This window comes from Gracilinanus agilis, chromosome 4 (assembly GCF_016433145.1).
Source record: "Gracilinanus agilis isolate LMUSP501 chromosome 4, AgileGrace, whole genome shotgun sequence".
In the NCBI taxonomy this organism is placed as follows: domain Eukaryota; kingdom Metazoa; phylum Chordata; class Mammalia; order Didelphimorphia; family Didelphidae; genus Gracilinanus; species Gracilinanus agilis.
The window spans coordinates 505,786,328-505,799,432 of record NC_058133.1 but is presented as its reverse complement, the minus strand read 5'-3'; the positions used below and the strand labels follow the sequence as shown (position 1 = coordinate 505,799,432).

Below are 13,105 nucleotides of genomic sequence, written 5' to 3'. Positions count from 1 at the left end.
GAAGGGCTGGGATCAACGGTTTCTAAAACCGAGGATACCGGCTAGAGAGGGAACGTGGGGCGGGGGATGGGTGGAATGCCAGACCTGGGGTCGGAAAGGTTCGCTTTTGCATCCCACCCCGGCTACGTCACTTCCTCTCTCTAGACCTTGGTTTCCCCCATCTGTCAAATGGAAGGGAGGCTGGGTGCCGCTATAAATCGATGAGCCGGTATCCAAGAAGCCATTTGGCCTCCGGGGCCTCAGTTTCCCCAAAGGGAAGAGAGAGTGGTGCTGGAACGATGGCGTCGTGCCTACTCCGGCTCTCAGTGTAGGGATAGGGGGAAACCCAGCTAGCCGCCTCGCTAGGTCGCCGGCCGCTAAGGGGGAAGGGACACCAGAGGCCCCAGAGAGCGAACCGTTAAAAGCTCTCGCGCACGCTCTCCGAGGATCTCAGGCAGTTCAACCAGAGTGCGCGAGAGCACCTTCCCTCTCGCTCCCGTCCGCATGGTAACGACCGAGTGACCAATCAGCAAGGATCTCTTTCTCGGTCACGCCCTCTCCCGGTTGGCGGAGCCCTGGCAACGGCAGCACCTGCGGGCTGGGGCCCGGAGCGGGGGGCGGGAGAGGGCCTGGCCAGCAGGGCCGGCGCCATGCTCAAGGCCAAGATCCTGTTCGTGGGGCCTTGTGAGGTGGGCGCGGGGACGGCCTGTGCGTTGGGCGGGGCCTTCTCCTCCTCCGAGTTTGCTTTTGGGAAACGGGTGAGGGCGGGGAGCCCGACCGGATCCTGCGTCCTAACTTAGGGCCGTGGGGCCGGTCAAGATGGTGGCGGGGTGGGGGTGGGGGCTTCCCCTCCTCAAGGTTTTCCTTTTAGAAACTGGTAGGAAAGAGAGGGCCTGGCCAGACCTCGCGTCGTAGCGTAGGGCGACGGAGCCTACGAGGGGCCGAGGGGAGGGGCTTTGGGAGGGCGGAGTCTGGGTGGATCTCGCGTCCTCGAGTGGGGCTGCTGGACCGGGTTATGATGGGGGCGGGACGAAATCTGTGGAGAGCCTGTGACTTTGCGTGCCCCAGCGCAGGGTCGGGGAACAGGGTCTTGCTGTGGGAGGGGCAAACACCCCTCCTTTGTGGGGGATCTTAGGCCCAGAAGGGCAGTGGCTGAGGGTCTTAGACCTGGGGCAGGAAAGCCCCTCAGAGGCCATATAACCGAACCCCCTCAATTGACAGACGGGGAAACTGAGGCTTAGAGGGACGAGAGAACCTGTAGAGGCAGATCAGTCAATGGACCACATTTATTAAGCACTTACTCAGGTGCTAAGCACTGCACTGAACACTGGGGATACAAAGGCAAAAACGGGCCTTCCCCCCCCCCCCCAAGGAGCTTACGTTCTGTTGGTAGATAAAGGAGAAACCGAGGGAAGATGAGAGCATCATAGCAGGAGAGCTGGAAGAGCCCTTAGAAGAAGCATTCTTAACCTGGGAAGTGGAACTTTTTTAAAACATAATTTGATAGAGGCAGCTAGATGTCTCGGTGGATAGAAACGGACTTTGAAAAAGGAGGTCCTGGATTCAAATCCGACCTCACTTCCTGACAATGTGACCCTAGGCAAATCCCTTAATTCCCATTACCTTGCCCTTGCCACTCTTCTGCCTTGGAACTGATGATTCTAAGACAGAAGGTAAGGGTTTAAAAAAATTTTTTTATAACTAAATTTCACCATATTAGTTTCCTTTGTAATCCTACGTATTTTACAAATTTTAAAGCATTTTAAATTATATTTTATTTTTTTCCATCAATTACATGTAAAAAATAAAACATTTTATTCTAAAATTCTAAACATCACTTGGCTGCCAAAGCAGTCCAAGACCCAAAAAAGGTTAAAAATCCTTGCCTTAAAAGATCAGCCCCCTCATTTTGCAGATAAGGAAACTGGAGCCCGGGAAATGAAGTCACTTGAGAAAGATCATAGAATTTCAGATCTGGAGTCAAATGGACCCTTAGTCATCTAGGCTGGTGCCCTTATTTGACAAATGAGGAACCAGACAGAATAGAAAAACACCTTGTCCAAAGTTATACAGCTAAACAGAACCCAGCTGAGACCCAGACTCAACAAGTTTCCAGTTCCACTGCACCAGTGGAATCGGATGTCCTCTCCCCTACCCTTTCCATCCTTTTCTTTTTTTAAAAAACCCTTACCATCTTAGAATCAATAATGTATTTTGTTTCCCAGGAAGCAGTAAAGCTAAGGCAGTGAGGATGAAATGACTTGCCCAGGATCAGACAGCTAGGAAGTATCTGATTTGAACCCAGGGCCACCTAACTGTCCCATCCTCACCCCCATTTTCTAAAGGAACAGACGCTAATTTTTCTCAGGTCACACAGGTACTAATAAGAAACAGAATCAGGATTTCATGACTTTAGATGCTAAGATTTTTCTACTGAAGGACAGTGAGCCTTGGGAGTTGGAAGGGAGCTTGGAGAGCTTCAAGTTGTAGGATCATGGCTGGGCCTCAGAAGCCATCTAATCTAGGTGTTTTATCAATGAGGAAACCATCCAAAGGAAGTGACTTGGTCCGTTATAATGGGGGGTTTCTTCTGAGTATGTGTTGGACTAGATGGCAGTTAAAGGCCATTTTGTCCAAAATCCTGTGATTCTATGAGCCCAACCATTAATGGAACAAAATCAAAATGCTCTCATTCTGCACAGAGTGGCAAAACTGTCCTAGCAAACTTTTTGACAGAATCTTCTGACATCACAGAATATAACCCAACCCAAGGCGTGAGGTGAGTTCTGAGCTCTAACTGATCTTTGTTCTAAAGTCTCCCTTTACCACCTGTTTGAATGTGGTGTTGGGGTGGGCACCAGACCCGTCATCTCTCCCAAACACCTTTGTGTTTTTAGGATCCTGGAATTTGAGAACCCCCAAGTAACCAGCAACAACAAAGGCACAGGGTGTGAGTTTGAGCTGTGGGATTGTGGAGGAGATACAAAGTAAGTATTCTCCGGTTTTCTTCCAAGAGAAAGACAAAGACAGAGAATGTGTGTGTTTAATGGATGTTCATAAAAATGGGCTTTTCTAACAGGTTCCCATCCTTAAATCTATAAATTATCGTGTCTTGGCCCTTGTGGGCCAGGATCAAGCATCTTCATCATCCCTAGATTATTAATAAAAGCAAGACACTGTAAGAAACACCCCTCCCCTCTGGGACCCCGTCTCTGATTCTGCTCTTCCTTCTCTGAAGGTTTGAATCATGCTGGCCTGCCCTCATGAAGGACTCTCATGGGGTCGTGATCATCTTCAATGCTGATATCCCTAGTCACCTGAAGGAGATTGAAATGTGGCATTCTTGCTTTGTGCAGCAGCAGCTGTTACAAGACAATCAGTGCCTTTTAATTGCTCACCACAAGCCGGGCTCTGGAGGGGACAAGGGGAACTTGTCTTTGGGTAAGGAGACCATATTTTCTCAGTAGCTCATTTTTTTTTCAGAGCTTCACACAGTGCCCTCCTAAGTGAAACACTTAAATGTTTGTCCGATTGACTTTGATTTTATTTTTAGAGCCTTTGCTTGCAGTCTTCTTCATTGATGATGGTTCTTTTGCTGTCTGTTTAAAAAGCTGTAATTTGAACATAATTGGTATAATATCTATCATAACGTTTGAGGACAGTCTAATAATAAATCCAGCCCTGTTATATGGATGAGAAACTGAGGCCCAGAGAGATTACTATTGTATCGATAGCCATCTTGATAGGTAATCCAGAAGTACAAGAAAAAAAAAATTGGCACCATCTTTTAACACTGATTGAATGCCCAAGGGCTGTCAGGAGTTATGCAAGGTGCTGTCCTGTTATGCATTCTAGAATACCGGTTTACTTGAAGAATTTAACAGAGATAAAAGATAAAAAATAAATAACTAGAACACAACAAAAATGAATACATATAAAAATGAAATAAAAGATAAAACAGATTTCTTTGGTTTAAGGAAATCCAAGTCAACAAATTATCTCTTGAGAGTTGCCTGGAGCATTGAGAAATTATGTGGTTTGCCCAGGGTCTCACAGCATGAACTCACATCTTCCTGGTGTTCTCCACCAACCTACACTGCCTAACAGATTAAAAGGAAGGGGGGGGGGGGATCCTTAAAATGAGGAACATTTAATTCCTATGCTATTGCAATTAGGTAAAATCTTAAAAGCAAGTCAGTTGAATCTCTGGTTCTGCTTCCTGAACTATGAAATTAAAATGTCTCTTCAAGCTCCATTCTGGTTCCAAAATTATGTTTTTTCAAGATTTCTCAAGTTCCTTTAATGAGCTTTTGCTCATTGGTCTAAGACAGTGATGGGCAAACTATTCCCCGCGGACCAGATCCAGGCTGTAGTTTTCCCATCACTGCCTTAAGCTTTTTTTAATTTAAGGAATTGCTTAAGGCAGTGATGGGCAAACTAAGACCTAGATCTGGCCCACGGGGAATAGTTTGCCCATCACTGGTCTAAGATAAGTAATAGAATTAATTAAGAATAGAATTAATACCTTCACTGTGGCAAAGTCAGCTAAGGGAATTAGCATTTTTTAACAATTTATTTAAAAAGTAATTTATCCCAGGGGCAGCTGGGTAGCTCAGTGGATTGAGAGTCAGGCCTAGAGACAGGAGGTCATAGGTTCAAACCTCAGACACTTCCCAGCTGTGAGACCCTGGGCAAATCACTTGACCCCCATTGCCCACCTTTACCAGTCTTTCACCTAGGAGCCAATACACAGTAGTTAAAGGTTTAAAAATTAAAAAATTTAAAAAAAACTTTATCCCAAGAAAAAGGCCCAGTCGGCCGTGTGATTTATGTATTGGGAAATTACCATAATTATTTTTATCCATTGCTCATTGTAAATGCTTGAATCATCTAAACAAAGTAAACTGAAAATATCAATAAACATTATGTGCTTACAGTGCAACAAGCATAAAATCTGTTTGAGGGGATTTTGTTTTTTATCCTACACCAAAGGGAAATTCTTCATCACGGTAGGTAGGAGGCCAAAGTTGGGGACGTGAAGCCCAGGGTACTCTCAAACACCATTTTTGAATATTAGAAAACTCAAGGAATTGGCTCTTTAAGAGCCACTTTTTAGACTGAGTGCTACAATGGTTATACTGTTTCCTGCTTTTAAAAATTACTTTAAATCTTCCTTCTTATTCTATCTCCCCGTTTTACTTTAAAGGATAAAGATAGGGATTAGACCTGGGATTTCATTAATATAGGTTGCTCCTGGAGTTCCAGTGTAGGTCTGCCACCTTCTCTGACTCAGAGTTGTTTAGAGCTTAGGTGATTTATCCACAGCCATCCGAGCCAGCACGTCACAGGTGTCCTGATTTCAGGGCCTGCTCTCTCTGCACCCTGCCATGCTTATGTTGCTGGTCTTCTTTAAAGTCTTCCTCCTTGACCTGACTTCTGCATTTGTCGCTGTTGACTCCTGGCTGTTGTGGGAGATTCCGTCCTGCCTCTCTGACCACTTGCTCTTTGTCTCCTTTGCTGGCTCAGCAGCCCTAGCACTCGCATTGTGGAGGTTCTCTGAGGCTCTGTCCTGGCTCCTTTTCTCTTATAAACTTTCTTTTGGTGACCTCAGCTCCAATGGATTTCATTATCCTCCCTAGGGAAAGAATTTCCAATTAATTTATGCGATTATTCCTCAAGAGCAAGGGAACAGGACCTTCCTTTGAGTCGAGTGGGAGACAGGCACACCCCAGTTCTTTGGATTCTTGCCAGGACAGAGCAGAGAGGCAGCAAGTGAGGAGAAAGGCTGCATCACACTTGAATGAGTCCCGGAGAGCACAGAGGCGAATAGGGGTGGGGGTGGGAGAGGTGGGCAGAAACACATGGCATGGGAAAAGATGGAGAAGAGGAGAGGCCCGAGAGAGTCACTTAGAGAGCTGGGACTCGGACAGTACGAACCCTTAGCAAATGGAGGAGCGAGCTGGGGGCGGTGAGGCAGGAGGCTGGGGTCTCTTTTTTATCAGGATTTGGCGGGAGATGTTTGTCTTTTTGAGTTAATTCATTAACATATCCACGTCATCTCAGAGTCAGCAGCAGCCCCTTGGGATTAACAATGCTTGCTGGGGTTCTGCTGGTCTAGATGTCTGAAGCTTACCTACAGCTTACTGACCCTGGACATTTAGCAGGCTGAAGGGCCCCTCCAGCGAGGCCCATCGGCTTCCCTGGATTTAGCCCATGGTCTCAGGATGTGGCTTTGGTTCATTTATGAGACAGTGGCTTTGAGGCTTCCCTATTTATGAGACTCTGCAAATAACCATTGTGCTCCCTTAATGTATGGGTTAGTCTGTAAGTGCCTCTTAGGTTCTCCTTTGAAATTGTCCTACTCTTGATGCCAGATACTCAAGAACTTATCAGACTGACTGGAACGGGGGGCTTGCCAGGGGCACCAGAAGAAGGTACAATTTTAAAGGCAGATAATTTACTCTTTCCTGCCATTTCAAATTCTGCAAATCTAGAACTGGGCAGCTTTCCTGGAAACCCCATTCTCTTCCAAATGGCCTTATTCCTGCCTCAGGCCCCAGGCTCCCGCCTTGGGGTTAGCCTTGACTTGCTTCTCTCACTCCCCATCTCAGGGCAGTTGCTGGATTTGGCCACTTTGGTCCGTAATCTCTGATCCCTTCACTCGTCTCACAAGCACCTCTTTGTTCAGGTCCTTCTCGCCTCTTCCCCAGCCATTGCAAGAGCTTCCTCATCGCTTTCCCAGTTTCCAGTTGTTTCCCACTCTGGACCGTCTTCTACACGGCTGCCAAAGTGCACGTGTGACCCAATCACTCGGTAGATTCCAGGGACCCCCATCACTTTCAGCAGAAAATGTGAACTCCCCTGTTTGGCTTTGGAAGCCCTTTACCACCTGCCCCCACCTCCTTGTATCCTGATTTCACACTGGGGCCCCCTTATCCACAGTTTTTCTGATTTCAATGATCTGAGGTCAACCTGGAAGGGCGGTCAGCGGTCAGCCCCTCCTGGGCTCTTTCATTTTTACTTGGGGGGGGGGGGAAGGGGGCCAATAGAGAACTCTGAGGCCAGAGGCCAGAGCAGAGAGGGCTCATAGACATGGGGTAGCTGGTGGGGGAGGGCGTCACTGGGGTCTGAGGTAGGCCTTGGAATGGAATCCGGGTGGATACTTTGCTCCCTGTTCCTCCTTATACGTTGGTGCCCATCTGTCTCCCTTCACTATGCCTTGGGCTGGCTGGTCCTCATGTCTGGGACTTGCTGGCTCCTCAGTCCTGCTCTGAATCCCCCGTTACCTTCAGGACATGGCCCATGGCCTCATTCTGCTCCCTGGTAGTGCCCTCCCTCCTCCACTCCCTGGTGTTTCCTCGCATCTCTGCTGTGTATAGCTGGCCTCCTCTGGGGCTCTCGAGTCTCCTCCATCCGAGTGTAAGCCTGAGAGGAGGAGCTCTTCCCCTGCGTGCCGAGCACGTCACACGGTAGCTGCTTTGATAAATGGTAGATGGACATCTGTTCCTGTTTTCTGAAATGACTTTAAAACTCTGCTTAATTGGACCTTCCTGTCTCACTTTGTAGGGGCACCTCTGAACAAGCTGAAACTCGTCCACTCCAACCTGGAGGAGGAGCCTGAGGAGATCCGGACCGAATTCATCAAGTACTTGAAAAGTATAGTCAGCTCCGTGTCCGAGAGCAGAGATAGGGAGGAGATGTCCATCATCACCTAACCTACCGGCCATTCACACCAGACACCTTTACAGCTTTCAGGGATGGCCTTCATCGTGGACACCTCTGAAATCTCTGAGGGCCCCGACCAAACGAGATCTGCCAAGAGCTGGAGCGATTCTCTGCTACAGACGGAACTTTTTGGTGTAAAGAACCCTGCGGCGAATCCACCTGCTTCTGAAGTTCTTGGAAAGCGGCAAGATCAGCCGGAGTTTTATTTGTTCAGTTTTGGCTCTCCTTTAGTTGAGGAAGCTCTGCAAATGTTATTGCTGTTGCCCAGTGATCAATAAGTCTGGCCCTCAAGCTGGTTGCTCTTGGTGTGTAATAACCGAATGTGTTGTCTTCTCAAGAATAAGTGTACTAGAATGTTTATTTTTCTACAAAGTGCCGTAAAATTAGGAAAACTATGCTACGTCAATCGGGGGCTTACAGGCCAGTTTATATAAATAGACTCATCAACATCAGGGCATTTTCATCCTTATCATTATCAAACTTGTGTATTCACATAAAAGGGATGCTATGTTTTCATATCACCCAATTGGTAAAAAATGCTAAAGAATTAACATTTCACATGGCTTTCAGTTCATTGAATAAGCAAGTTTGTTTTCCTACTTTTCGAGATTTTTTCCCTACTGCCTGTATGATTATCTTAAATTTTGTCAGATGTAGCCAATCAGAAATAAACTGTCATTACCTGTAACTTGATGCTGCAGTCTTACTTAAAATCCCAGCTCAGCTTGATGTGTACGTATATAAATGTATATTCCCATATCTAAACACATCGATACAGAAGTACAAGGACATAGATGTCTCCTATATAGTTTGAAGCAAAAATAGAAAAGAGAAATGACTTTACCTTTTAGCCTCAGTTTCCTTAACTGTAAAATGGGGTTAATTGTAACACCTGCCTGTCAGGGTATTTGTGAGCTTAAATGAGATAACGGGTAGAAATTAATTGAGAATATACATAAAGCACTTGGCAAAACCCAAGATCTAATTAGTTCTACTAATAAACAGGGCTAAATGTAGTCAGATGTTTCTTTTAAACCTACTATGAGTCAGGCATATGTTCTTAAAATTAGGTTGAGATAAAGAGGTGGGAAATCATCGGCTGTATTTTTATCTTTCTCCATTTCAGACCACGTTCTGTCTGTTACCACAGGCCAGAGTCCTCTTCCTCCCCAAGTCGTCTCTAAGCCATTCTTGCTTGCTCCTTGCGTGTCCCCTGAGTACACACAGTGGCCGAGTTCCTTTTCTTACAGCCTGGGACATTTCTTCTCTACCCCCCTGATTCAGGCCTTCGTCGCCTGTATAATTTTGTTCAAAAACCATTTTTGAGTGTCTAATCCCAATACTGTTGGCCCCAAAAATAAAATAAGGTATGTAGTCCCTTTCCTTCAGACTGACTATTGGAATAGTTTCCTCCCTGGCCGCCTGGTCTCCAATTTCTTTCCCTCCTATTCAGTCAACATCAGATTATAGGGGGCAGCTGGGTAGCTCAGTGGATTGAGAGTCAGGCCTAGAGATGGGAGGTCCTGGGTTCAAATCCGGCCTCAGACACTTCCCAGCTGTGTGACCCTGGGCAAGTCACTTGACCCCCATTGCCCACCCTTACCACTCTTCCACCTAGGAGCCAATGCACAGAAGTTAAGGCTTTAAAAAAAAATTATAAACTATAAATTATAAACTCCTGCTTCCAGCTTACTCTCTGTCAGCCTCTACTTCTTAACGTCCAAACTTCTTTACGTGGAATTCCAAGCGCTCAGAAATTTGGTCCCGATGCTCATTTCCAGCTTTGCCTCCTACTACCCTGCACATGCCTTTGCTTTCCCATTTCCATATTGCTCACATTTCTGCTGCTTAGATTGGCCCTTTCCTTCATCTCCTCTATCTAATCGACCCCAGCTCGAATGCCTCCACCTTCAGGAAGCCTTCCATGTGTGGTGGGCGAAGATGAAATGCCTGAGGAAACAAAAGTTCGAGCTTCTGAGCATTTTGATTTATTAAGCAATGTTTAATTGCCCAAAGAATCAAGCCAGTAGTCTTGCTCTGCTTAGGATTGAATGTGGGGAGACATATGTTAAAAACAATACCAATGAATTAAAAGCAAACCATACAACATTAGATTTCTAATTGGAAGAAGAGATGGACTCTCTGAGCTGGTCCGTCCTTGCTGGTCCTGCACTCACATCTTGCTGAATGCCAGCATCCTCCCTTCAGTAAGTTATTTATGTCATAATTCCGCTCTTGGATGGGAAATACCACGGAGGCAGGGACTCTTTTTATTTGACTCTCCTTCCCCTAAAGTGCTTTATGCATGGCAGCCATTTCAAGTATTTGTTCAATGAAATCTCTTTCTGATCCCATTTTTGGAAGACTGACATTTGGCCATTACGGTCTATAAATTAGATGCGAGTCCAGCCGGTCCTTGGCGCCGCACACACGGCAAGTGTTTCTACCCCGTTTACTTCTTCCTGCCGCCCAACACGTTCGTAAGTGCTTGGGGTGGATTCAGGAAGCTTTTGTCCGAGCCAGAGCACCCAGCATCGTTTCTGCCCCGTAGCAGCCCCTTGGAGCGATGATTGTTGCTCGATCACTTGCTAAACTGTAAATGATAGCGTTAAGGTACGGTTTTAGTCCTTTTTGGAATGAATAGATGAAAAAAAGCCCTTTTCTAAGGGCTGGAGATACATCCAAAAAAGTCAGTCATGTCTCTAGAGGGGGGAGGCGACGCTTATGACAGGCTTCAGCTGCAGGTCCAATTGGAGCAAAGCAGAGGACCAAGTCTCAGATGAAAGCATCTCAGTTCCTGATGTAGAACCACTCAACAGTGCCAAGAACTTGAGTGGCAAGAACTGCCCTTTCTGGGTCTTCAGGAGCCGTGGCTCAAAGAGTCACGGCCAGGCTGCGTCTCCAGAGCTGCTCCTTCCCAGGACGATGGCTGAGGGATGGGGCTGGAAGCCTTGGGCTCAGGGACCAACCCAGGCCATCTCCACTGAGGTCCGAGGGGAGAGGACGGTCCTGGTGAGTGGTTTCACTTGCCTGCCACTTACTGCCTCTCATCTCCCCCCACCCCAGGGTGCCTGTGTGGCACTTGGTAGTCGTGGTCCCTTCTCCTTGGGAGTTGCTTCCCTGGATGGTAGCTGTCAGGGCTGGACATGGTTCCCATGTCTGGTTTCCATGCTTATGTGCCTGTTGGTGGCGATCACCAGGAAGATGGGTCCCTTCTCCATCATGGATGGATCCTTTCTCTCCTCAATCCTGGGCCTGGGCTGGGAGCAGGAGGTCTGCTGGTTTGGAGGGCGCCGCTCTTCCCAAGGCTCCTGGGATCGGGGTCCAGAGCTCTCTCTAGGTCTAGGGGGAGAAGATGGTGATCCAGGTGGGTGATGGCTTCACTTGATCACCGTTTTACTTCATTAATTCAGATAGAGTGAACCAAAGAACTTAAGAGAATCCTATTTCACGAAAAATTGAGCAGGTCAGTCCTAGTCATCTGTAAGTCAACATAGGATAGAAATCTAATTCAGAGGATGACCATCCGTTTGTAATTGGCCATTTCCTTTTCCCTCTCAACTCATAAATTAATTTTATTGAATGAGCTGTTGCTTCTGACACCTACAGCCCTTTGTTTAAAAAAATGACTATTTTTGAGTACCGTATAACCATAAAGGAAAATCTCAGCCTTGTCTTGAAGGCTTATAGTCTGTCAACCAACAATGATTATTATTTAAGGGATGGGGACAGAGGATGGAAGAAGACGCCCAGAAGAGGTACTTTCTGTCTTTAAGGAGCTGACTTTTGAGTTGAGACAGAACATAAACCCACATCCATGTAGGTATAACAACTGTCCAAGCAACTTCCCTGGTGCTTAAAGAGCTTCCCAAGATGGCAGGAATGGAGCGACGACTGGAATTTCACTGAAAAGGCCTGGAACATCTGCTTTTAACATTGTATGTACATGTCAAAAATTTGAGAATACTTACAAAGAGAGCAATAAATACAAATTACAGGTTAGACCGAGGAAACTAGTGCTGCGTCCATAGGAGGGAACATCATACATGCAGAGCAGGAAGGATTCTTAGAGGTAATGGAGTCCGACCCTCCCTTTTTTCAGAGGAGGAAGTTTTGACCCCAGAGAAGAGAAGGGACTTGCCCAAGGTCCTCCCAATCCTTAGCATCAGAGGTAGCAAGTGACTTCGGCCCACTGTCCATTCTAATGTCCCGTGCTGTGTTCCCTCCAGAGAAGAAGGCTTCACGATTCCTTCCAGCATCGATTCCTTCCTTCCTCTTCCCTGGGCCATCTTGGATGCTCCCAAGTTTAGAGAGTATTTTACCTTACAATGTTTAATAAAAGCACTTCTGCCCCTTGTATGGGTAACCCTAAACCAAGTCCTTTTATGCTTGCAGAAACGAGGAAACGGCATTTTCAAAATGATTAAATCCTAGATCTGTAGGGATGGCAACATCATCGTAATCTGCCGTCGACTCAATAAAACTCGGAATAGGAACTCTCCCCTTCGTTACGGTTGAATAAGATATCTGGCTTGTGTCTGCCTGTTGAGCTGGAAAGCAGAAAAGAGCATCCTTAGCAGGGACGCAGCTGATGTCCAAATGCACCTTTCTGACCACGAATGAGAGTTCTGGGGACCAGCATTCGTGTCAGTGATTTCTTTACCCTTCCAGTGAGTTGGGTCAGTATTTTAATCCCCATTTTACAATCGAATTTAAGCAGATATCCATGTCACGCATGTGTGTGTGTGTCTATTTACATGTGACATCGATACACGTAGATATAAACTGAGAGACTTCTGGGGACCCAACGGCCACGACATCTCAGAGATTCTGGCTCACCATCTTATATCTAAACTAGACCAAGATGCCTTTGCTCCCAGGACAAAGCATGGCGAGCCACAGATTCCAGAAGAATTCCTTATCCCAGCCTGAATGAAACGTGTTAGTAAAAAGCACTTACAGCCACGGGCCAGAGCTTCCGAAGACGGAACGTTTCTAGGAGGCAGAGGAGGCAAAGATATGGGCATTCCATTGACGACGTTCCTAAAAACATACATGTCTGCTGGTCATCGTTTTAAATCTCATCCATGAATTTATTCTCTTATTATTATTGTTAAACCCTTTCTTTTTGTCTTAGTAACCACTCTAAGACAGAAGGGCAAGGGCTAGGCAAACAGGGTTAGGTGACTTGCTCAAGGTCCCACAACTAGAAGTGTCTGAGGCTAGACTTGAACTCGGGTCTTCCTGACCCCAGGCCTGGATCTCAATCCACTGTGCTACCTAGCTGTCCCCATCATCAATGAATTTAAAGAAAATGGGCTAAAAATGTACACAGTTGAAAATAGTAGTTTGCTGGTAAAAACTCTAGAAAGAAACAGATGTGTTGGGCAGACTTTTAAGT

General features: G+C 46.4%; 1 protein-coding gene across 3 annotated transcripts; it reads left to right on the top strand.

Annotated features, from left to right (window-relative positions):
• Positions 1-567: 567 nt before the first annotated feature.
• Positions 568-8,392, top strand: IFT22 (intraflagellar transport 22). Of its 3 annotated transcripts, none has more exons than XM_044676474.1 (5): positions 568-668; positions 2,682-2,758; positions 2,877-2,966; positions 3,218-3,420; positions 7,546-8,392. In XM_044676474.1, exons 1-5 carry the CDS (start codon positions 630-632, stop codon positions 7,692-7,694), a joined length of 558 nt encoding a protein of 185 aa, XP_044532409.1. In that variant the 5' UTR covers positions 568-629; the 3' UTR covers positions 7,695-8,392. The 3 variants fall into 3 exon arrangements, with proteins under 3 accessions (XP_044532409.1, XP_044532410.1, XP_044532411.1); XM_044676476.1 differs by lacking the exon at positions 568-668 and adding an exon at positions 705-737; XM_044676475.1 differs by lacking the exon at positions 2,877-2,966.
• The last annotated feature ends 4,713 nt before the right edge of the window (positions 8,393-13,105 follow it).

What these genes read in the sequence shown, in the direction of transcription:
- IFT22 (XM_044676474.1), top strand. Translation starts at nt 630, where the DNA reads ATGCTCAAGGCCAAGATCCTGTTCGTGGGGCCTTGTGAG. An exon ending in TGTTCGTGGGGCCTTGTGAG is followed by an intron (nt 669 to 2,681) that starts GTGGGCGCGGGG and finishes CATTCTGCACAG; the next exon opens with AGTGGCAAAACTGTCCTAGC. An exon ending in AACCCAACCCAAGGCGTGAG is followed by an intron (nt 2,759 to 2,876) that starts GTGAGTTCTGAG and finishes TTGTGTTTTTAG; the next exon opens with GATCCTGGAATTTGAGAACC.